Consider the following 25675-nt stretch of genomic DNA (forward strand, 5'->3'; position numbering starts at 1 on the left):
ACAAGCTAGTTCCGCGTTGTTAGCATATTAGCAGCAAAGCTAACCTGAGAGTAACTTCAGCTATTTATCCCAACCTTGACTGCTGAATTCAACCCTAAACAAAGACGACAAAAAGGAGAAAAGCATCCAAGGTGTTTGGGCTGAACGTGTAAGCTAACAATGAATCAGTGTTTCACCGTTTTGATGTGTTTTATGTGAGTTAAAGTACGAGCTGCTAGTTCCTGTTTAGTGGGCGGCTAATGTGTTAGCTCCTAAAAAACATAAATATAGGCTTTAATTAAAGAATAATGAGGGTTTGTTAGAGTTGACACATCAGCTGATGAAGCTAGAAAGAGTCCAGAGGAGCTGATGTGTCAGAGCGGAAACTAGCTCACTAAATCTGATGTTAGAAAACGTGTAATATACATAAATTAAAAGCATAATGTCAGGGATTTATATGTTCAAAACTGTGAAGGACAAAGGAAAGGGAGGTTAGTGTCAGTGTCTTATTAGTATGGGGCGTTTTCTTTCTTTTGTACTCAGACCCATTGTGCAGCATGAGTCTGCATGTTCAGATACAAACAGAAACAGAAAGTGGACCAGGCTCATATGCACAGGTGCTGGTACCAAAACAACGTTTCAGTGTGCACAGTTTATTGAAGGTTAAACAGCTTGTTCGTTGCTGTTTCTCTCTTGCTTTCTCTTAACAACAAGAACAAAAATCTTTCCCTCACAGTTAGCAACATATAATTCAAATATGGGTCGCCTCCCACTAACATTTAGTTTTTCAAATATTTTATTATTTGAATGATCATTTAGTCCACAAAATGTTGAGAATGATGAGATTCATCACAAGTTATGAGAGCAGTAATGATATAATAGTATAATTCATCCAATGATCCAAAGTAACAACATGTTAATGTCCATTATTCAAAACGAAACCATTTGTGGTTGCTCGTTCTCTCCTCTTTTCTTTCTCTTTTCTTTTTGTTAAAGGAAGGAAAAATGAATTTTGTTTAGACACATTTGATGCATGTGTAGTCAATAAATTGACATGTTAACATCAGAAAATTAATCAGCAAATAGTTTGATAATCAGATAATAATTTTAGTCTGAATATATTTCAATTTTAAACTGTTTATCAGACAGAATAAGACATTTTGAAAGTGTCAGCATGAACGTTTGATTAATTAATAATGAAAATAACAACAACAACAATAATAATAATGGGATTCATCTCAACTTATGAGACCAATAATGTTATAATTTCTTGACGTTTGACCAACATTTGGGTGACACAAACGTACATCCAAAGATAAAAGGTAACATGTTAACATCTATTGTTCACAATGTTTATTTGTGTAGGTCTTTTAAACACAGCTTTAGTTCAAAGTAATTTACACACAACACTAAAACACAATACAACTTAACTTGTGACACTATAAATGCTTTAATAACGGAATAAATATAATTTAGATAAATAGATCATTTGAAAAAAAACAAATGAACTTTTAACTGCATCACATGGGTTTCATCATTGGATGAAGTTTGCACAGGTGTCGTGAAGATGACTCAGTTGTACTTCAACTTCGGTCAACTGAGGACAGGTGGTTGTTTATGGTCGAGCATGAACGAATATCAATGTTTCACACTCAGTTTTAGTAATGTTTGTCAGTTAAGTACCTGCAGATATTCAGTAAATGTTCTTCTGTGACAGTGATTTGTCTGCCATGTCAAGACTGTTAAAGGTTATTCCTTTAATCGTGACACTCAGACACTGTAGTCAGCTTTTGTCAAAAAAGTATGAGATTTGTCCTCGTGGTAGGTCTTTTAACACATGAACTGCTGCCGTGTTTTCTGGGAACAAACTTCAGCAGAATTTGCACTTCATGAGACAGAGCAGCCTCCTGTTCAGCCTAGAGCAAACCATCTACGCCAGTAAAATGTGGAGTGACAGTGTAACATTTGCCACAGTCGTGACACGGGTGAATCACGCAGCTGAGTCACACACAGCGAGAGTCTATGTCAGGATCACACAGCTGAAAGTGTGTCGGCGGTCGGCTGAAGATTAGCAGTTCCTGATGAAGCAGCTCAGAGACACCTGCCCTGAATGGGGCCGCCACCTCAGTAACAGCAACAGTTTAACGGTTGATAGCATGTGAGCTTAGCATAGGACGAGATGTACTTTATTTACAGAGTAATTTATTTGTTAGTTAGAGCAGGTGCCTGTCATGTAAATGGCTTTTACTTTCTATTAACTGTGAACAATCCTCTCATGTCTTCGCTTTTTACCCTGCAGGGTGCCAGTTCTGGTCCAGGATCGTTGAACAGTTAATGCACAGAGTAAAGAGGCTGAAAGTTGAAGACAAAACAGAAGACGGCCAGGACAGGTATGGAATATTTTTCACTCACAGCTGCCAGAACCTCATTCAGTTTTCAACTTCAGTACATTTTCTGTAATTTGAATTAAATTGAGTTATAGTTGGAGCTTTTTAAAAAGCTCTAACTGGACTTTTTGAAAGAAAGAAAATCGATGCGCAACTATTTTGATAATCAAATAATCGTTTTGGTCAGAGGTTGTTTTTTTTAAGCATAAATGCAGAAAACCTGCTTGTTGTAACTTCTTGAATTCGCACATTTGAAGTTTTCTATGTCATACATGTTAGATAACTGAATATACGGATTTTGGACGTTGATCAGAAAAAATAACACATTTACAGATGTCAAAATGAACTCTTAAGAAATAATAACAGGCACTTTTCACCATTTCTGACACTTTATAGACAAGTTGATTAATGGAGTAAAAAAACAATAATGTAAATAGTCTTTAGTTGCAGCCCTACTAAGCCATACATTTCCTATAAAGTAACATTTTATAATTTCTTTAAAATGTTTTTAGCAGCCATTTATATAGAACACATTTAAAAACAACAGAAATTGACCAAATTGTTTTACAGGAAATGTGAAATACAAATGAAGTGGTTCTGTGAAGGTGGATCCTCAGTTTGGATTTAAAAATAGTGATATATGAGGGAGTGAGGGGAATAATGTTCACAGTCTGAGAGCAACAATGGAAAAAGAGCATGTAGACAAATTAAAACCTTGATGGAGCTTTATTTGGCAGGTGGTCATTGTTAGTTCATCGTTTTGACTCTGAATGTCCATCCACAGAGTCAGAGAGACACTGGCAGGCATGATGGGGGTGGACGAACTCTCAGACAGCACCGAGGTGGTGGAGATGGAGGATGTGAATCCTTCCCACTTCCAGGTGGAGAAGCACACGTGGGACGGCCTACGGAAAATCATTCACAACAGCCGCAAGAACACAGGCGTGGTCATCAACAAGGCGCCACATGACTTCCATTTCGTCCCGAAGGATGAGACTAGCCCTCATTCTCACCGCATCTTCTACCTTGGTGAGCTGGGGAACCGAAAGGGGGCCGAATTAGCAAGTGTTAAGTAGCAAATTTGCCAAACTTCTGCCAGGTTACAGTAAGTACTAAAACATGAATGAGAACCAGATCTGTCTGGTTGCTCTGAGCGGCGGCCAGCTTGGACGATCTGTGGGTGCATCTGATGAGTCAGAGGTTCAGAGTCGCCCGCCCAGCAGCTGTTTTCAAACACATTTAAAATCCAGTGACCAGCTGCAGTCGATCTCATCAGTCTGCACTGGAGAAAACTTGAAAGGATCAGAAACCACGTTTTGCTTCATTGACATATTTCTGCTCTTCTTTATTCCATTTTTAGATTTACTGCAGAACCATTGCTGCCTTTTTTTTTTTTTGCTGGCACATGTTGAGCAAAAAACAGCATGTGAATCATCCCCAGTGCAGTTAATGCTGGTGTGTGATTATGAATTTGTGATATAAAAATCCAAACGTCGTACTGTGAAAGTGTCAAATAATGTGATGTGAACTGGAGCCTGTAAGACCTGTTTCCAATGGTGGCTCAGTTGTTGACAGTGTGTAGTGATGCCTGGATTCTGCTCCTTTAGGATTACCCACCACAGACCACCACACATCCTGGTAGCTTTTTAAAGCTTTATCAACTACATGCTGTAGTTGTGTAGGTGATAAGATATTTACTGCTTCTCAAATATAAATACAGCAACTTGGGCAATGAAGAAAAAAATTCAAAACACTTTAATTTCAAAATTATTATTTAGAGCAGTATGTTTCTTATTCCTGTGGACTGTCATTTTGCACCGATGTTCAATAATCATTTAGCGAGAAGAAGAAGAAAAAACAGTTTTTAGACACATGCTGGAGGCTGAGCTTCTTGGAAGTCACTGTTTATGGCCAGTAATTAGATTTCTCAGCAAAATGTGGTTTAGTGGTTAGCTTAACGTGGTTTTCACAGTCTGTTTGTCCTCTCTGGCGTCGCAGGAATGCCTTACGCCAGCAGGGAAAACTCTTTACTCTACTCCGACATTCCCAAGAAGGTCCGCAAAGACGCTCTACTTGTTTTGTCATGGAAACAGATGCTGGATCACTTTCAGGTGAGGAAGATTTTCAGTCCTTTTCCTCCACTGTCTGACATGTTGACATGATTAAACCTATCCCAGTGATCTTTTTAAGAGTATTTGAATGATGGTTGTGACCCACTACCTTCATAATGGTGTATTTCCCCATTGAGATTAATGCTGCTCTTATAAATTTCCCCCTTAAGACAAAGTATTTATTATTGAGCAGATGTTTTCGCTGCTGAAAAATTAAGATAAGAGGGTTTATTTATTAGTACATTGCTTCTCTCTCTAATTAAATCTGCTAATATTTTCTTACCTCCCATCTTTGTTACATGCCCTGAACAAACTCTCTTTGACCTTGATCTCAGTCGGCCAGCATCGTCACTTTGTGTGTTTTCCTGTCACCTCTGACCTCAGGCCAGCCCTCACCACGGGGGCTTCTCCAGAGAGGAGGAGCTGCTGCGAGAGAGGAAGCGTTTGGGGGTGTCTGGCATCACTTCCTACGACTACCACCAACCCAGCGGCCTCTTCCTGTTCCAGGCCAACAGCAGTCTGTACTACTGCCGCGACGGTGGAAACAACACCTTTACTGTGAGTTAACATGCAGCTAAGAAAGATTTTCACTGTCACGTACACACGTGGACAAAATTGTTGGTACCCCTCTGTTAATGAAAGAAAAACCCACAATGGTCACTGAAATAACTTGAAACTGTCAAAAGTATTAATAAATAAAAATTTACTGAAAATTTACCAATGAAAATCAGACATTGCTTTGAATTGTGGTTCAACAGAATAATTTAAAAAAACAAACTAATTAAACAGGCCTGGACAAAAATGATGGTACCCCTAGAAAATATTGAAAATAATTTGACCATAGGGAAATGTTAAACTAAGGTGTGCCCTCTAATTAGCATTACAGGTGTCTTCAAACTTGTAATCAGTCAGTCTGCCTATTTAAAGGGTTTCAAGTAGTCACTGTGCTGTTTGGTGACATGGTGTGTACCACACTGAACATGGACCACAGGAAGCGAAGGACAGAGTTGTCTCAGGAGATTAGAAATAAAAATTATAGACAAGCATGTTAAAGGTAAAGGCTATAAGACCATCTCCAAGCAGCTTGATGTTCCTGTGACTACAGTTGCACATATTATTCAGAAATGTAAGGTCCACAGGACTATAGCCAACCTCCCTGGACGTGGCCTCAGGAGGAAAATTGATGACAAATTGAAGAGACGAATAATACGAATGGTAACCAAAGAGCCCAGAACAACCTCCAAAGAAATTAAAGGTGAACTCCAAGGTCAAGGTACATCAGTGTCAGATCGCACCATCCATCATTGTTTGAGCCAAAGTGGACTTCATGGGAGACGACCAAGGAGGACACCACTGTTGAAACCAAATCATAAAAAAGCGAGACTGGAATTTGCCACAGTGCATATTGACAAGCCACAAAGCTTCTGGGAGAATGTCCTTTGGACATATGAGACAAAACTGGAGCTTTTTGGCAAGGCACATCAGCTCTATGTTCACAGACGCAAAAATGAAGCATACCAAGAAAAGAACACTGTCCCTACTTTGAAACATGGAGGAGGCTCGGTTATGTTCTGGGGCTGCTTTGCTGCATCTGGCACAGGGTGTCTTGAATCTGTGCAGGGTACAATGAAATCTCAAGACTATCAAGGCATTCTGGAGGGAAATGTGCTGCCTAGTGTCAGAAAGCTTGGTCTCAGTCGCAGGTCATGGGTCTTCCAACAGGATAATGACCCAAAACACACAGATAAAAACACCCAAGAATGGCTAAGAGCAAGACATTGGACTATTCTGAAGTGGCCTTCTATGAGCCCGGATCTAAATCCTCGGTCCCACATCTGTGGAAGGAGCTGAAACATGCCGCCTGGAGAAGGAACCCTTCAAACCTGAGACTGGAGCAGTTTGCTCATGAGGAGTGGGCCTAAATACCTGTTGACATGTGCAGAAGTCTCATTGACAGTTACAGAAATCGTTTGATTGCAGTGATTGCCTCAAAAGGTTGTGCAACAAAATATTAAGTTAAGTGTACCATCATTTTTGTCCAGGCCTGTTTAATTAGTTTGTTTTTTTAAATGATTCTGTTCAATCACAATTCAAAAGCAATGTCTGATTTTCATTGGTTAATTTTCAGTACATTTTTATTTATTATTACTTTTGTCAGTTTCAAGTTATTTCAGTGACCATTGTGGGTTTTTCTTTCATTAACAGAGGGGTACCAACAATTTTGTCCACGTGTGTAGGACAGAGGGGAGTCATGCAAGAACATTTTTGTATTTGTATCTCAAAACTTTTTTTTTTTCTCTGTGAGCTTTGATCATACAAGTGTTCAAAATCAGATTCAACAAATTCTTGCTTGAACTTGTCATAAATTGCCCGTTTAAGCCTGATGAATATCGCCTGTTCATGAGATTTGATCATTATAATCATCTGCCGTAAAATTGCCATATTAGACTCCTTTTGTACGTTCCTTTTAAGAGCTAATATGTTCATACGAGTGGTTCTTGCATGGTCCAGTGACAATTACAGACCTCAGAGATTGAAAAGATTAGAGCTGATAACATCTTTTGCCAGAATGTGAGATTTTGGACATTTAAATGACATGATACGTAACAAGAGTCCCTGAGTAAGAATATTAGTTGTCTCATTAAAAAAAAAGTTGACTCTATTCTGCCTGTTTATCCTGAACTTAGCAGGTGTAGAAAAGAGCCACATTGATACATAAGCATGAATGATACTATCTGAAGCTATAAATCAGAAGCTATGTATATGTTACGTCTATTTTAGGCTGCTGCTTTGGCCCAGTCTCTCATAAATAGCTAATGTATCTCAAAAGATTTCCTGGTTGAACACATTTAAAAAAAATCCTTATCAATTGGACTAAAGAATTAAAAGTAAAGAATTACCAGTGTCAATTGAACATAGTTTTGTTGTTGTTTTGTGTTTCAATGTTTGCTTTGCTACAAGTCTGTTTTTCTTTTAATGACAAAGTTGTCCTCCATCCTGTCTTTGTGTTTGTGCAGACGTCTCCCATGAACCCCATAGAGATAAAGAGCCAGAGTTCAGGCACACGCATGGACCCCAAGATCAGCCCCGGAGACCCTAACTTTATCGGCTTCATCAACAACAATGACATTTGGGTGACCAGCATTGAGACGGGTGAAGAGAGGAGGCTCACCTTCTGCCATAAAGGTCAGGATTGGAGCAGACAGATTCTCACAGACATACTGTGATACTTTAGTAATTTTTGTCTACTGTGTTTGACTTTTTCTGTGTTTTCATTTTAGGTATTGATAATCCAAAAGAGGATCCTAAATCTGCTGGAATAGCTACGTTTGTCTCTCAAGAAGAATTTGATCGTTTCACTGGATACTGGTGGTCACCAGCGGCTCAAGAAGGTGAGCAAAGAATATACAAGTTAGGCGTTGTTTGTGATACTTACTTGCTTATATTGTTTTTCGACTGGTTCTACTAGTCTGTGCCTTCTCTTTGCCTGGTTTTACTGATCTCCTCTTCCTGGCTCAGATTCAGATGGTGGTAAGACTCTGCAGATTCTGTACGAGGAGGTGGATGAGTCTGAGGTTGAGATCATCCATGTCCCATCTCCGGCTCTGGAGGAGCGTAAAACAGACATCTATCGATACCCACGTGCAGGTAAACACACGCTGAAAAGATTTGTATTCATTACATCTAAAATATTTGATGCATTGTTTTATTTCTTTTGATAGAAAAAGCATTTAATAAACTTATTGTTAAAAACTCTTAGTTTTAGGTTTTCTCACATTACTTAATTTGACTCTTGTTATTATCAGTAAGGTTTCATGATGTGAGTTTATATGTTGATACGTAACTGAGTTTTATTCATTTCCAGGCAGCAAGAATCCTGATATCACTCTCAAAATAGCAGAAATCAAGACAGACAGTCTCGGCAAAGTGAGTGCTCATCAGTGCCACACAACTTCCTGAATTGTACTTGTTTTTTTATGAACAGAACTTTGTTAATCAGAAAGTTCTTCAGAAATATGTTTGGAGATCAGTCTGGTGTTGTTTCTCCCTCAGATTGTCAGCATACAGGAAAAGGAGCTGCCGGTTCCCTTCACCAGCCTGTTCCCCGCTGCTGAATACATCACCAGAGCCGGATGGACAAAGGACGGCAGATAGTGAGTTTTTTCACATACAGGAAGAAAAAAAAAAAAATCCTGTGATTTGTAGAAACACAACCACGTAGCCTTAAAACCTCAACATCTTCCAGATTCTTCAAAATCCAGAAATAAGGTAACATGATTCACACAAGTCACACCTCTTCCTCTCTGTCTGTGTGTCAGTGCGTGGGCAGTCATGATGGACCGACGGCAGCACCATCTCCAGCTGGTCCTGCTTCCACCGGCACTCTTCATTCCTGCTAATCAGGATGAGGCCAGCAGGCAAGCGAGCCTGGAGGCCCTCGGAGACACAATCCAGCCCTTCATCATCTACCAAGAGACCAGTGACATCTGGATCAATGTGAGCAGCCTGCGCCAAATAAGACAGATTAAAGTCTAAAATCTGAATACAGCTTTAAGTGGATAGAAAAGAACATACCATCCCTTTGTTTGTCCTGCAGGTTCATGATATCTTCCATCCGTTCATCCAAACCAGTGATGACGAGATCACCTTTATCACAGTAAATGAATCCAAAACAGGCTTCTGCCACCTGTATAGGATCACGTCAGTGTTACAGCGAGGCAGCTACATCTGGGCCGGAGGCTACACGCACTCTGAAGGTATCACTGCTTGTTGTCACAGATCCTGATCTGTGCCATATTTAAGATATCACTGTTTTTGTCATTTTGTGCAGCTGTATCCTACACTTCAGTCTGTATCTTATTTTATTTTTAAATTATTCATGCAATGACTGCAGAAGAAATTAGTTTTTTTTTGTTTTTTCTGTGTGTCCAAAAAATAATCCATCTGATCTACCCATTAATCCACTTACATGACACTTCTCCTCTCTCTCCTGTCTCACCAGATGATTTTAAGTGTCCAGTGAAAGAGGAGGTGACGATAACCAGTGGGGATTGGGAGGTGTTGGCCAATCACGGAGCAAAGGTAAAGCCTGAGTTCATATCTGCTAAAGGTCGCTGATATTTAACGGTATGCAGTGCAGCACTAATAAACCACCATAACCACTTACCAGTAAACTGTGTTTTAAATTACATTTGAGATGTGCTGCATGACGCACATACACTATATTTGATCGAGTTAGCGGTTCATGTGTTTGTTTTTCAGAGCTGCTGCAACAGGAAGTTAAGTAAATTAGTGCATTGTAAGGTTTTATATTGCTCATGCTGTACATAAGACTATATCTTTTCTGTAGTGAAAGCCCTCATCATATCACATGCATGTCAGTGTGAAGAGTGAGGCAAAAGAAGTTTGAAGACTATGCAGAGTATTGAACCACAGGCTGCACTGAACTGTGGTTATAGGTATGTTTTAGATGGATTAGGATTAGATTAATCCAGACCTTGTTCATTAAAAAGTATAAAGTGAAACTAAAAAGCATGATACAACAAAGAGAACAAGATGTAAACATGGATAAAAACAAACTTAGAAAGGAATAAGACAGGTATGGATGTAAATTATTGAATTAATGGAGACACCAACTTCAAAACAAGATGTTTTTTCTTTCTTACCTTCTGTATTAACAAAAATCACCATCAGTTTTTCTGTTCTTGCTCTGTGGTGTTTGGTGCAGCGTTCGTCCAGTCCTCAGATTTGGGTGGACGAGAAAGCGAAGCAGGTTTACTTCCAAGGAACGAAGGACTCTCCTCTGGAGCATCACCTGTATGTGGTGAGCTACGAGTCGCCGGGGGAAATCGTCCGACTCACCAAACCTGGTTTCTCCCACAGCTGCTCCGTGAGCCAGGTACACACGCACACACACGCACGCACGCACACACGCACACACACACACACACACACACACAGAGAGTGGATATTAGTGTAGTTTCACTCTTCTTTTTCTTGTTTTAATCACTGCTGTTATTCAGAGGAGTGGGTATTTTTTTTATTTTAACTGGTTATTCTTAAGTCACACAACAAACTGCTCGGGAGAATTCATAAGATTTTATTTCAGATTTCAGATTCAGATTAGCACAAACTATTTTCCAGACACCACAGATAGAAAGATACTGGTACTGGATCAGCTTTCAAGAGCACCTCATGGATGATCTCAGATTAAATCAAACTGGCAATGCAGCAGTGTGAATGCACAGTGTGGGTTTGTTTCATCTGAAATGTTTTATTGTTGTGTTTAATTTCCCCGTTTTGTTTCTCCCTCTTTGCAGACCTTTGACATGTTCATCAGCCATTACAGCAGTTTGACCACCGCACCCTGCGTGCACATCTACAAGCTGATGGGCTCAGAGAGCGACCAGCTGCACAAAGAGCCTCAGTTCTGGGCGAGCATGATGGAATCTTCTGGTACCGAAACAGATGATATATCTTCTTTTTCATGTTTGTTCGGCAGTAGTAGATTTTATTTTCTGGTTTTGGGTGACATGACATTGAGTTGTGACTATGTACATACTGCGCTAGTCGAGTTATTCTTTTCTTATGTGCCTGCTGTTTGTCTCCAGGTTTTCCATTCGACTACACTCCTCCAGAGATCTTTAGCTTCACAGGGAAGTCGGGCTTCGAGCTGTATGGCATGTTGTACAAACCACACGACCTCGTTCCAGGCAGGAAGCATCCCACCGTCGTCTTTGTTTACGGCGGTCCTCAGGTTTGATCTCCTCTGCTCTCATAATAGACTGATGCAATACAACATTAGAAGCTACAGATGAAAGAACGACTTCTCTTATGTTAAAAAAAAAAGTTTCCAGGCACGTTAGTCATTTAGCGGGACGCATATCTGTAGCAGGAAGAGAAACGGACAGTTAAATTTAAGCTCAGGATCAGAAATATTTCTTCATATCATTATTTTTCTTATTTTTCACAGTGTTATAAACATTCATGTTAATTTTCCTCCAGGTCCAGTTAGTGAATAACTCGTATAAAGGTGTGAAGTATCTGCGGCTGAGCACGCTGGCGTCTCTGGGCTACGCTGTGCTGGTTATCGATGGGCGGGGCTCCTGTCAGCGAGGACTCAAGTTTGAAGGAGCTGTGAAGGACAAAATGGTATTTGTCACATAAATCATCCGTCAGCCTAGAAAATTATAAAATTAAATGCCCATTTAAAAAATATATTTTTGCTTTGTAACTTTTAAAAATAGACATTTCAAACCCAATTTTGCCTCTCTTCATAACTAATATGGGCTGGAAACGTTGCACTCTTTCTATAATGTTGTGAACACTTGGGAAGCAGAAAGTAAAAAATTATGCAGATGGATGAAGAGAAAAATGTACTCCCTTTATTTGTTTAGTAAACAGAGTCACCCTTATGCATAATTTATAAAATCAATTAGTACACTGATAAATGGAAATATGATGGGAATTAAAATCAGTTTCTATGCATGCATTTACTTTTTTTTGTCGGAGTTTTTGTTTTTTATTTGGTATAAAGCTTTTTTTTTAAAGTAAATTAAAAGTGACTGAATCTCAGCTGAGTGACCTTTCTTCTCTCCTTCAATCAGGGTCAGGTGGAGATTGACGACCAGGTGGAGGGTTTGCACTATGTAGCAGAAAAGTACAAGTTTGTGGACCTGAACCGCGTTGCCATCCATGGCTGGTCATACGGCGGCTTCCTCTCCCTCATGGGTCTCATCCACAAACCCGACATCTTCAAGGTAAGCAGGATGAACATTTAGTTTAGTTTAGTGCTAAACTGTAAGCGAGCATGAAGTCCAACGTTTAAACATCCTCTCACAGGAAACAGGTTGTTGGAAATGTGTTCAGTGATGTGAATTTGTGACCTTTGGGGCGTGAAATGTTGCCTTTTATGACCATTTAATTTCCATCATAAACAGCTTTTTTTTGGAAGCTGTCTTAGTTTTTTGTCCTTTTTTTCTGAACTGTGGTTGTTTTAAAAAAACATTTCTTCAATGTTTACATATCCTTATTCATTGTTAGAGTCTCAAATGGTTTCATATTAGAGCTTCAACATACAACTGATTAGTCAATTAACTAATCGTTGCAGCTCTATTTTATATTGCTTGTAAAATGAAACAATAAATTCACAGCCCTCCCCACCTCAGACTCTGAGCTGAGATTATTTGCACTTTCAACAGTTTCTCCGATCAGTTATCTGACAGGTAGATAAGAAATGAATAAAACACTTGTGTTGTGTTCAGGTTGCCATTGCAGGAGCTCCGGTGACGTTGTGGATGGCGTACGACACTGGCTACACAGAGCGGTATCTGGACACGCCCGAAAACAACCAGAAGGGCTACGAGGCGTGCTCTGTCGCGCTACATGTCGACAAACTCCCCAATGAGTGAGAGCTGCCATTTTAATATATACTGCCTTTGGGCTTTTATATAATTACAATAGAAACTGTGAGACCAACATGTCTTCTTTCATCTGCCTCCAGTCCTGTTTCTGCAAAGTTAATTTTACAAAGTAAAATATTTGGTAGTTTAAATGCAGGTTAGAAGTTTGACTGTAGTTCTTCTTTGCTGTTAGCTGTTAAATTTTCTGCTACAAACATGTTTATACTGTAAACCGAGTAAATAAAGTAAACACTGCATCTTTCCTGTAAACACAGACCCAACAGACTGCTGATCCTGCATGGATTTCTAGATGAGAATGTGCACTTTTTCCACACTAACTTCTTGGTGTCTCAACTCATCCGGGCGGGGAAGCCGTACAGCCTGCAGGTAGGAGGACTCGCTCATAAATACTGACTGCAGTTTAGACCGTGATAAAGATGTAAACATAGCCTGGAGGGGTTTGTACGACTCTAAATGTTGACAACTGTGACAGATGGGCGAGCCTGTGAGGGAGCAGATATTGTCTAAGTGGAAGGTTTGATTTGTGAAGCTGTCAGCTCAACAGTTCAGCATCAAAAAAATGAACAATGAACTGCAGCCTCCGCAGTTTTTCCAGTGTTCAAGATGGATCTGGAAAATATGGAAAAATTTGGCATAGAGCTGCAGTGATCAGGTGATCGACAGAAAATGAATCTGCAACTATTTCTATAATTGATTGATAGTTCGGAGTCATTTTGAAAAAAAAAAAAAAAAAGACAAAGTTTGTTGGTTCCAGCTTCTTAAATGTGAATAATTTCTGGTTTCTTGAGTCTTCTTCTAAACTGAATTATCTTTGAGTTGTGGGCTGCTGATCAGGACAAAACAAGACATTTTATGTTATTTTTTGGGCTATACGAAACCGTGATCTTTTTTCACATTTTATGAACAAAACAACTAATAAATTAATAGAGAAAATAATAACCAATCAATCAATAAAGGAAATAATTATTAGATTCAGCCCTAATTTGGAAAATGTTTTTGATAATTTCCTGCAAATCAAAAAATAATGAAACCTCGATATTAATATTTTCTTGTAATACTGCAGAAATTACAGCAGCACATTTTATGATAAATGTTTAGGAATCCAGCTGATATGTTTTTTTGGGTGTTTTTTTAGGTTTATCCCAACGAGCGACACAGCATCAGATGTCCGGAGTCTGGAGAACATTATGAGATCACGCTGCTGCACTTCCTCCAGCAGAACCTCTGATAAGCCTTTCTACACACTGATCCTCCCCACCTCCTTGTCTTCTACCTCCCGTTCCTCCTTTTCTCCAAACATTCATCACATCACTCGATTTTACAGTCTGCTGAAAGCAAGCTACGCCAAAACCTCGAGAGTCGCCGCTCGTCAGTCTTAAAGGTGCGGCCGTATTGTAAGCATCAATAAATCCACATAAACCTTCAGATGTTTTCTTAATTACCAAAAAACAAGAAGATCACCAAGCAAACCGTCACTGCATTTTACAGTTGAGGGAAATCAGCTGGATTCCTTTCAGCTCCAAAACAAGCAGAGGGCGCTGTTTGCCTAGAACAAACAGGGCTGAGGCTTTCACTGGTCATGATGGTGGATGTTGGAAAAGTCAAAATTATGTTAAAAATGTTGCAGCTTGCACCTGAACAACGATGCAAAAAGCACTGAAGCGGAGCTGTCGTGTCCGGGTTTTGGAAGCGACTTAGACTGATTTCTTGTATACTTTTTTGTGCCATTCCTTTTTTTTAATTATTATTATTGAACTGTCACTTGGTTTTTTGGGACCTAAAGTTTCATACCTGCACCTAAGTTTTCATTCCCTGTCTCCATGAATAAACACTGGAGTGAAGTAAGTGAACGTAAAGCTCTGTAAGAGCATCCAAACAAGCTCTTAATTCTCTTTCTTGTTTAATTGTCTGTTTCCGCTTTGCAACTGTGCTGAAATGCTATCATAGATCACTTTTTATGTGGTGTGCCACACTTCTGATGGCACATCAACAAGAAAAAATATTTCATGCCACATTTTTATTGTGAATTATAAAAAAAATATATTTTTATGCATTCATAAAAAGTGGAAAAAATGTAGCGCCCTGTTATTGTCTCACTCAGTCGCTTGCTTTAAGTTTCCTGAGAGGTTGTTTTTCTTCTGCTGCTGAAGACTGACGTCTCAAGCTCGGATGACTTTTGCACAGTACATATTTGCCTTGGTGCCAGCAAAATGACCTATAAAATGATATATGACACAAGTGTTGGCAGAGTAAGGTGCCTTGCAAGAGTCGCAAGAGTGGCTGCTGGTGTGGTATATATCAGGGAATCTGAGGACCTACGACAATAAAAGGCCTTGTTACTCAAGTGTCTGACGACCATCTGTGAGATGAGCTACAATAATCTGTACAGGCTCAAATGTACCTTCAGTTATCAAAGAAATAAACAGAAGTGGACAAACTTTTTCAAAGTCTTGTAACCAAATGTTTATTATTTTTAAAAAGTGTTTCAGTGACTATTGTGTGGAAAATAAACCTTAAAAATGAAACGCTTGTAAGTGTTTTGGCAGATAAAGTTTTACAATTTTGAAGATAAAACATGATAAAAGTTGGACGTAAACCGATTTAACCAGATACAGCTGGAGGAGTGAGGAAGCTTCAGGGGTCTCACGAGGACGTCTCCTCTCAACACAAACAAAACACAAAGTCACTTTTACTTAAACAGCCCAAATCAAATTTACCTCAAAGAGTTAAACAATCTACAACACTCAAGTAAACAACACTGTATACTCAACCCCACAATTCAGACAGGACAACATTAAAAAAAAACCTCCACAAAAAAATAATGACCTCAACACAGCTGTTGCTTCTTTGGTCGGGAGAATAGCAGCAGGGTAAGCTGAAATATATAAATCAGATTTCTGTGACTAAAGAGTATCACCCTGTTCACATATTTACTGTCAGTCTGTAAGCGTAACTTGTCGTAGAGTGAAAATAGAGACACTGAACAGTGTAGTCAAATAATCCAATCAATAAACAGTATATAGTGTTGATAATAATGACTGGAAAAATGCATCTCTATCTTCTAGTTGATTTTTTTTTTAAGTATAATTAAGCAAACTCAATTTCACAGTTACAATCATGATCTTTTATCTATAAGTCTTAAGTTTTAATTAACTTAGCCAAATGTTTCATTGTGGAAAACAGCCAAATATTTCACTTGTGTAAAGTGTTAGAGTATCTTGAAAAGCTGTCTATAAATACAAATTATCACAAAATTGATCACAAGCTGCCAAAGACGGTGGAGCAACTACAACAAGCTTGCTGACGTTTCATCATTGAACTCAGCGCATGTATGTTTTATCGTTTCATCAGCAGGGAGCAGCAGTGCTAAAGAAGTAATGACCAGCAATATGAAACCGAAGGGATGTGAAACCAGATTACAGTATGTGCACAAAAGCTGCTGGAAGCTACGAACAGCCACTGATTCAAATGAATTTGGTAATAAATATTCTGTGTTGACCATACAAGCCCATAAACATACAAATTTAGAATGCAACAAGCATCAAAGTTTTATTTAGTGATGAAGGATTGAAGATTTGGATTGTTCATAATGTTTGGAAATTTGAATGCATCACGTTGAGGGAGAGGATTTGAATTCAATCAAAACTATTTTGTCCAGTAAGAGAAATTAGTTTAAAGAGATTTCAGTGGCTTAATAAACAACAGCCATAAAGTATCATTCACTGTGAAAGCCCCAAAACATCCCTGCTGTCTTTATTCAGTGTCCATATATAGTTATTAAAATTGTAATAAGAGTAAGATCTCTTGTGCTTCTTCTTTTTTTTTTTTGGGGGGGGGGGGTTATTTTATTGTGGGGCTGCGAGGCTCCGCACACAGTAAGAACGTAAGAGTCGCACATTGTTAATCTTTTAAAAAACTTTATTTTCATCCACTTCATATAAATGAAATATAAAATATTTAAGTGTAAATGTTGAAAATAACAAACTGTACATTATTAAAGTAGACATAGTTAAAATAAACACAGCAAGTTTTACAAACTAATTAACAAGTAAAAACCCTTATAAAGGGAATCATGTGACTGTCAATATGACGAAGAAGTTATTATAACACATAGCATAGAAATATATGATGATCCAAACAGATCATGACTGTTTCACTTCAGTAGCTCGATGCTTTCAGTCCTCTAGGTCAGCATTTAAGTTACAAACGCTCCTGTTTTCTCTCGTTTTCACCGACTTTGGCCCTTTTGCTGTTCAGTTCTTTAGAGGCTGACGGATCAGTTTATTGTTTTATGCTGACAGGAGCAATCTTCAGCTGCATCTTTTTCAGTGAGACATTTTGTCAGTGGCCAAACCTGAGAAAAAAAACAAGGAAACTCTGATTAGATGATTGAGGATCAGTTCAGTACGGCTGTAAAACTTGTCAAGTTGATGGTGAATCTTTAAACAGTCGCTACAGTTTTTGAACACCTTACTTGAATTTAAAGCATGCAAAAGAGCAGAGCAAGCAGTGTCCTAGAAACATACAGTATGTGTGTTTGTGTAAAGGTCCCTGTCCTCATTTTCTATGATCTTTGGACTGTCTGTGAGCAACTGTGCCAGCGAGACAAGTGTAATAAATTGAGGGGTAAAGGTGAATCTGTCTGTTCTTAGGTCACTGCTCGTGTACAGCTGGTGGATCCAAATTCAATTTTAAGTTGAGACACTTGTGTTTTCTCTAACTATACTTTAAGTTAACAGCTATATGAGTTTAACACATGGTGAGTTCAACACAGGATGGGCTGCTCCTGTTTGAACACCTCAGTTCTTAAGGAGGGCTGGCCAGAAGAAATTAGGGTAAAGGTTACAGGCTGAGTGATTGTTAAATATCTACTGTGAGATGAACTTTAACTCTAACTTTGACACTTGTAAGAACAGTCTTATCTTATCTTCAGTCACAGCCACTTATCTCCATCACTATTATGATTTTAATTCTTAAAAAGCATCAAACTGTTTGTTCTCTTACCTGATTGGGTTTTGCTCTGCTCTGCTTGTCTTCTCAGTGCCCGCTCTTCGTCTCTCCGTCTGTGTGATTTTAGTCTCTTCTCTGCAACCTGAAGGAATCCCAGAGCAGGAAATTAAAAACCTAAAATCACTTTTTGTCTCTGAATATAAGATAACGTCCTCTCTGAAAAGTCTGAGTACATGTTGATGTGCTGTAACTCACCTTGTTTTGCAGTGCTTGCAGGTGAACACTCTGCTTATCCAGTTTGTCTTGTTGCTGCTGGATTTTCTCCACAAGCTGGTCGATGCGTCTGTTCTGAGCTGCCATGAGCCTCTGAAAACGAGAAAATAAAAAGCATCTCATGAGCTTTACTGCATCTTTATGTGCTCACAGTCACAGCTTTTTTTCATGTTGTGCATCAATCTCAGGATGGAGGTAAAGATGGGAAACAGTTGCAGATACTATAAAAATTGTGAGGATGAAAAACTAGATTTATTTAGAACCTTGAATGAACCCTGATGGGTGTGGGCTCTGAGTGATTAGTTTTTTTAGAGCATTTACAGGTCTGCATGTTTTCAGTTTTTCCATTTGAAAAAGAATCACTACAGATTTGTTGTCTATAAATTGAAATAATAAAATTAAAGCTGTATTTTTGTCTCACCTGGATAAATGTGACTCCTGTGTTATAGCTGTTGTTGCTCTCCAGTGCCGGCTCTGTAAGCACTTTGTCCACCGTCTCCTCCAGTCTGTCCATCCTGGAGTGGATGTCCTCGCTCTCCTTCTTCACCTTCTCCACTTTCACCATCACCACCTCAGCCAGCTGTTCAGCCAGCCTCTTCCTCTCTTCCACCTCTTCACCTCTGGTTTTCAGAGCTTCATCTTGCTCCTGCTGCTTCTTCTCCACTTCAGCCACCGCGCTGTTGAAGGCTTTCAGCTTGGCGTTGACGTCTCTCATCTGGATCTTGGTCTTGTCCACATGTTCCTTCAGACCCTGGCCCAGCTGCAGGAGGCCATGAGCCACCACGTTGACGTCGTCCCAGGAGGCGTGCTTCTCCCTGCCGCCCAGCGGTGCTCTTCTGTCTGTGGGGAAAGCTGCTGCTGTGTGCACCAAAATGGTCAAGAGGAGGATGAGAAGCTGAATCATCTTCATCTTTGTGTCTCTGGTCTCTGCTGGTATGATCGCTGGTTCTGATGTGTCTTTCTGTCTGATGTGTGCTGCTGAGAGGCACTGGGAGGTTTTTTATAGCAGCAGAGGGCTCCTCTGATTGGCTGGTGGAGCTTGGAGCTGGAGCTGGGGATGGGCGGGGAAAGTCTTCCATCGTGTTCAGGCTTCAGAGGACTTGGACCGTGATGCAATGAAAAGTCTGAATTACTGGTTAACCAGTCACTGATAAAACAAAGGGACAGGAAATGGTAAAGTTTTGTTTTAAAGCTCAGATTGAGTTTTTCGACCAAAATTTAAAAAACAGTACTAGTTATTATCTTGATTTTTCTCACAGTAAATGTTTAATATCTTTGTACCACATTTTTACAACTAAACATTAAGTTTAAATGAGTTTACTTGTTTGCTTTCAGAGATTTCAACCACATCTCACAGTCCTGTTCAAATGTTCATAAACTGTTTTCATAAATACAGTCTTTAATTAAGCGTACAAACAACTTTAACATGTAGTTCTATTCCCTAAAAATCACAGTTTACATCTCCAACACAATGTAGATGACTATTATCGTCAGCGTATCCCATTTATTAATATTTATTTGGGACATTCATACAAATATACATGATCCCCATCTAAAAAGGTTTCTTGTACTTTTTCTAATATTGACAAAATGCTGCTAAAACTCCTGATTCATTGGAATAAAATGACAACATGATGCAATGAGGTACAATCCTAAACAATAAAACAATGACAACTCTCACTTGTCAAATGTGGTAGCTTTAACCTGACAAATAAATCAGATACTTGAATACATTTGTTGATGTCAGTGAGTGAAGTGGAGCCGTCTGTCTTCGGCATGAATGAGGAATGCTGGAGAACATTTAGAGAGATCCAGGAGCCACTGTGAGAAGTAGGGGAAAGTTCAACCCTCAGGCCTTTTTACGCACTCATTCCTGACTCATTCCCGACTGCAAAATCCAACAATCACACACATGCATGCACACACCCAGACACAAGGCACGTGGTGTACTGATGAGGTACAGATGGCACACCAAACACTGAAAATATGTATACACACACATACATACACTTTGGTACACTCTGTGTTTTCTTTGTAATATTATATCAGAAAAGCATTTTTAAGAAGTATTTTACAAATTCTACATTGTGTAGGTAAAGATGCAGACTTATAAATACCACTTTAAACATGAATCTATATCTAAAATAATGTAGATTTAAAATGATTATTCAATTAATTGACCAATCAACAAACATAATTAGCAACTATTTAGATAATCTATTAACTATTTAAAGCATTTTTAAGCAAAATATGTGTATAGGATGTAATGCATTTATATGTTACATCAATGTTAATGTTGTGTTATAGCTCATTTTATTATTTTGCCCAATATATTTGACCAATTGTATTTTGATGCTTTGACAACTTTAGTCTTGAAACTTTCATGCCAATTAAGCCCATCAACCCTCACATACTGTTGTAATTCTAACTCACAATAAGTCTGTACACTAATTCACATTCATAAATTCCCCATCAGTCATAAACTTGGTGATTAATCCTTAATGAAAAGCTGGACTTATTAATGAAAAATAAATGACATTCACAATCACTATTATGGTTTTGGTGTAGACACATGTCAAATTTTTTACCTTTGCATATTCAAAAATGTGTATCAACTGTACAAACATTAAAATATATATATATATATGCATTTTATTTCCATTTTTGTATACTGTGGGTCACATTAGGAAAAATTCTGCTAAAGGAAATGTGAATATGGTGTTTTTACAGCTCTCAAATGTAAGAATGGGTCAGATTTGACCCTGAACAGTATGTAAAGGTTAATTTGATTGATTCTCAGCATACAAACCAAAACAAGGCAAGGCAAGGGCAGGCCGACACCTTTGTTTATTAATATTGAGGAAAAGAAATGTTATGTCTCCAAATGAAAGTCAAAGAAGATCAATATTTCCATGACGTTTTGCACAGTTTCAAAGTAGTACAGTAAGATAAAACAAACATGGACAGTTGTCTGAAATGTTGACCAGGATACCGGATTTGATTTGTTGCATTCCTAATGTAGCTTCGGGACTTTCACCTGTAATTAATTTAAATGCTTGTGAGGTCTGTTCTCAAACATTACACATTACGCACGACGGCTCCCTGATGTTGGTGACCCAGTGCACGTATTTGTGCTGCAGGCTGCTGTTCTGCACGTGGTAAACCTCCTCAGCTGCCGTGAGGCGGGGCAGGCGTTTTGTCTGCAGAGTCTACAATCCAGAGTCAGGCAGGACGAGGCAGTTTTCCATCCTTACTCAGCTTTATCAGGATTTAGGACACAATGTACGACTTGTAGATGAGGTTGTGCTTGGACGCTGCAGTTTGCATGTCCAAGCCTTTGGCCCTGATACAATAACAGCTGTTTCCTGTAAGTCGGATTAAATGTTTGATTATGATGCAGAGAGCTGCTGAACAGTTGATACAAGGAAGATCTGAGTGTTTGTATAAAAATCAGTCTGATTTACATTTGTGGTTGTGGTTGTCCCAAAAAAATCTTTGAAACTGTATCTCGAGTCTGGATGTTCTCAAACCAGTTATGAAACTCTCTGAGTTAATCTTGTTATTTCCATGATTTTATTGTCACTGTCAGCAGTTTTATCTGTTGGTCCAATTGTCTTTGATGTGTGAGGCTAATCTGGTGATAATCAGTCATCACTTTAATGTGTTGATCATCTTCGAGCTGCAATATATTAAGAAGATTCACAAGTTGAACTGTGTCTGATTAACAGTTTAATAAATCCCAGTTGCAGGGAGAACACACACATTGATAAGTAATAAAATGGTATTTACTCAGATCTACACATGGCTATTTGTCTACTTTTCCTGTAAAATAATGTGAATATCACTGCTCTGACTGACTGGCTAACTTAAAAATGGAGTAACACTAGTTACTTTGGAGTAACACTAGTCTTAATAGGTCAACTTATTAGGTTTTTACACTAATTCTACCCACACATCCAGCAGAAACAGTGTCCAGTATGAAGGTGTGTTCAGGTGGGACAATTTATATTATTATATTCATGACTTTGTGACTAAATGTTACTCCATTTTTTCTTTTCAGTTTCAGTTTTTGTTTGTTTACTACTTACTGAAGTGCAAATAATCACAAATATTTTAAAGCCCATTTTGTGTCCGTCACATGTCATCTAGTAGCTAATTTTCACAATAAACTTCTTAAACAACCATATTTCTTTCTTTCCATGTTGAATTGACAATACATGGTAGTAAAAGTCCTTACAGGTCACACCAGGGTTTTTAGGGGTGAGTGGTCCTTATTCGAATCGAGGGTCTAAGGACAGAGGACTGTAAAGCCCCTCTGTGTATATGTATTTATACATAAAACCTGGCTTGACTCAATTACTCCACTGTGCCATTTCAGGCTCTTTTTGGCACAGACGGTTTATGAGAGCCAGAAAAATGAAACATTTAAACTGTAATCAGCAGCAGCAGCATTTCATATTACATGGAGTCCATTGAGTTAGTGTTCATATTAAAAATAAAGCCTAAAACTGCTGAAAATGAATTAAATGACTATGTGTCGCTCGCTTGTAAAGACAAATACAGAGAGAGTCACCACCACACTCTGTTTCCTCTTGTGTATTTTGCCCACAGCTTTACAGTTTAGGTTCTCTCTTAACTTTTTTCATCAACTTTGTTTTCAGCAGCAACAAGCAGCTGTTTTTAGTGCGAGACCTCCGATAAACCCATTGACCGCTACCTGCTCACCACTTAACCACAGACACAGTGCTGAACACAGAGGAGCATTTAACACCTGAAGAGCCAGATATTTTTAAAGGTGGTGGTGGAGACCAAAACAGATCAAAAAGGAGACAAATATATGACTCCAAATGAATGCAAGTAGCCTAACCTCAAATATAATATACTGTAAATAAACTGTTCTTTCCTTTGATTGGTAATAATATATAAATAAGTTGTGTCTACAGCTTGTTGAGCCGCCCACAAGAAGACATAGATCAGTTCATGCAGGTTTAAAGTGATGCTCCGCCCTCACGTCTGTCTGCAATGACTTAAAATGTGGATACAAAATGTTTGTAGCTCCGTTTGATTAACGGCTGCAACTAACGATTGTTTACATTAGTGATTAATGTTGATAGTCTTGATTAATCAATCAGTCTTTTAATCTATAAAATGGTGAACAATGTTGATCACTATTAGCCAAAACACAAGGTGACATTCTAAATTGTCTTTTGTCTCAACCAACAGTCCACAACCCAAAAATACTCAGTGTACTGTCACGGGGCTAAATAATTACAAATATATTTACATTTGAGAAGTTAGAGAATCAGTATTTCTACACGTATTGTTAAAAAAATGACAAAACAATGAATCAATTATCAAAAAAGCTGGCGAAGTAATTTCTGCAAACTGAATAATCAATTAATCTACTAGTTGTTGCAGCTCTAATTTGTTACATCAACCAAAAAAACATTTAAACCGTCACTTTTGTTTTAAAACTTCCCTTCTTAACTTCAAATTTGATTAGAGATAAATAGTTATCTGAATTATACGTGTGACTAAGGCAAAGTTCAAATGTAGAGACTGATTGCAAAGATCCTTCCGTGTATTTGTTTTGCTTGACACTGACTGTGAGATACAGTATCTAAGAAAGTGATAAAAATGTCCCCAAACATCAGAGTAACTGTGTTTATCTGCAGATGATGATACAGAAATAAATCTCAACACTCGCACTCTTGACAAAAGTTTTAATCTTCAAACACATCCTGAAACATTCCCGATCTGTTTGTGAACCACGAGGCCGCTGTACGGAGCAGATTACAACAACACGACGTGTCCCATCAGATCTGCACATGTACAGTACATGAGCTTCTACAGCAGGGACGGGGAGCGGAGGAGGAGAAGAAGGAAGAGGAGGAGGGGTAGACTGTGTTTTTAGGCACCAGTGGGTTAGTATGTGAAAGGTGAGGGTGTTGTCACGTGCCTGGTATGTTGCATCAGCCTCTCCGGAGCTGAAAATACCCTCTGACTCTGTTTGTGATCAGACATGCACAGCTGGAGGGCGAACAGGCACGCCGGGACACTGAAGCCAGCACGATAAAAACATCCAAAAAGTGCTGCAGCTGGATGAGAAATGATTTTTTTTAACATATATTGTGATCTTTAACCTCCAGTATTTATGTAGTAATTATCAGTAACACCAAATAACAAACACAAGGAACTGGCAGAAACCTAAAGTTAGAAATGCAGTTTAGTTAGTTTAAAGAGACCTTACATCAGAGATATTCAGTTGTAATATATGTTATACACGATGATGTTTCAACAACGTGCTTTATTTTAAAATTTGAAATAATGCATTCATTTATCACTCAGAGGTGTTAACAGGACGTAATGTGGTCGTAGGAAGGCTAATCCTATTTTTCTACTTTCTACTTTTTCTAATCTACTTTTTTTCATGTTGACGATTCAGAGGAATTTGTAGTAGTTTTAATTTCCTGTAATGCCTTTTGTTATGAAACTGGATTTGAGATCTTTACGCATACGTGGTTTGGTCTGGTTTCATAAAGAGATCAATCCTTTATTTTTACTCTTTACGACTCAGTTTAACTCACTGTTGGCCCACACAATGAGTGTAGATTAAAGAAGTAGTTTGATACTTCTTGCAGAGAGTTAGATAATAAGATTGGATTGTGTATGTTAAATATGAAACTACCACCAGCAGCCGGTTAGCGTAGCTTAGCACAAAGACTAGAAAACAGGAGGAAACAGCTAGCCTGACTCTGTGCTAATTCACACGTTATATCTAGCACATTATTCAATTATTCTGTACAATAAAATTAGCTGAATATGTTTTGGTTTTTTGGGGTTTTTGTATTCAGCCCAAAAACCTTCTCGACTGTCACTTTATCACCTGTAAAACCACGACTTGAAGCTTTTTAGAAAGCCAGGCAATTGGCTGTTGGTGGTAACTTTATATTTAACGCAAAGACATGAGAGTTGTATCAACTGGTAGTTTATTTACTAATTTTTCAAACTAATCCTTTAGCCAAATTTAGCGGTGTTGTTTTTCAGAATTTAAACATTTAATAATAACATACAGAAGAACATTTAGACATTTTTGCTTATCTGAATTCAGTGTTATTAAAGTGTTATTACTTGTTTTCTTTGATTTTAAATGATGGAGACAAGTAACCAATAGGCTAATCTTTAAAAAAAAAAAAAATTCAATAATACGAAGCAGATGTTCTTGTGTATAAGTTATAAGTTTATTCAGTTTTGAACAGTAAATCTATTATTTATCTATCTCTCTATCTATCTAGCTGAGGGAGGCTGTTGTATCCATTTGGCAGAGAGAAGTAAGTCAAAGGTATCTCCTGTATACAGCTTTTGTATGTTGATGTCACAGAGGGGGTTGGTGGGGTTGGTGGGGGATTCGTTTTCATTTGGAACTAAAAACAGCTGTTATTTACAATACAAAGGGTGAGTCTCCGTTCACTCCCTTCCATCACAACGACCTTTTACCCAGATTCCCTCTCACTGCATCTGTATCCATGTGTTCCCCTCTCGCTTTGGGACC

At 38.5% G+C, this 25675-nt stretch overlaps 2 protein-coding genes across 3 annotated transcripts; one reads left to right on the forward strand and one right to left on the reverse strand.

Moving 5' to 3' along the window:
* Positions 1–15419, forward strand: LOC133984495 (dipeptidyl peptidase 9-like). 2 transcript variants are annotated; one of them, XM_062423846.1, is made up of 21 exons: positions 1–148; positions 2279–2369; positions 3151–3395; positions 4365–4477; positions 4862–5035; positions 7495–7663; positions 7759–7869; positions 7997–8125; positions 8343–8404; positions 8531–8631; positions 8797–8974; positions 9075–9234; positions 9480–9559; positions 10206–10376; positions 10798–10933; positions 11089–11234; positions 11483–11629; positions 12085–12237; positions 12742–12884; positions 13155–13266; positions 14036–15419. In XM_062423846.1, the coding sequence occupies exons 2-21, from the start codon at positions 2314–2316 to the stop codon at positions 14126–14128; spliced, it is 2679 nt and encodes an 892-aa protein (XP_062279830.1). In that variant the 5' UTR covers positions 1–148; positions 2279–2313; the 3' UTR covers positions 14129–15419. The 2 variants fall into 2 exon arrangements, with proteins under 2 accessions (XP_062279830.1, XP_062279831.1); XM_062423847.1 differs by having other exon boundaries at positions 3–131.
* Positions 15420–16817: 1398 nt separating this feature from the next.
* On the reverse strand, positions 16818–19104 carry LOC133984496 (angiopoietin-related protein 3-like). Its single transcript, XM_062423849.1, has 4 exons — positions 18545–19104; positions 18106–18216; positions 17905–17992; positions 16818–17254 (listed from the first exon to the last, which is right to left on the reverse strand). The coding sequence occupies exons 1-4, from the start codon at positions 19031–19033 to the stop codon at positions 17226–17228; spliced, it is 717 nt and encodes a 238-aa protein (XP_062279833.1). The 5' UTR covers positions 19034–19104; the 3' UTR covers positions 16818–17225.
* Between the last annotated feature and the right edge of the window lie 6571 nt (positions 19105–25675).

Source organism: Scomber scombrus, chromosome 8 (assembly GCF_963691925.1).
Source record: "Scomber scombrus chromosome 8, fScoSco1.1, whole genome shotgun sequence".
NCBI classification, from domain to species: Eukaryota; Metazoa; Chordata; class Actinopteri; order Scombriformes; family Scombridae; genus Scomber; species Scomber scombrus.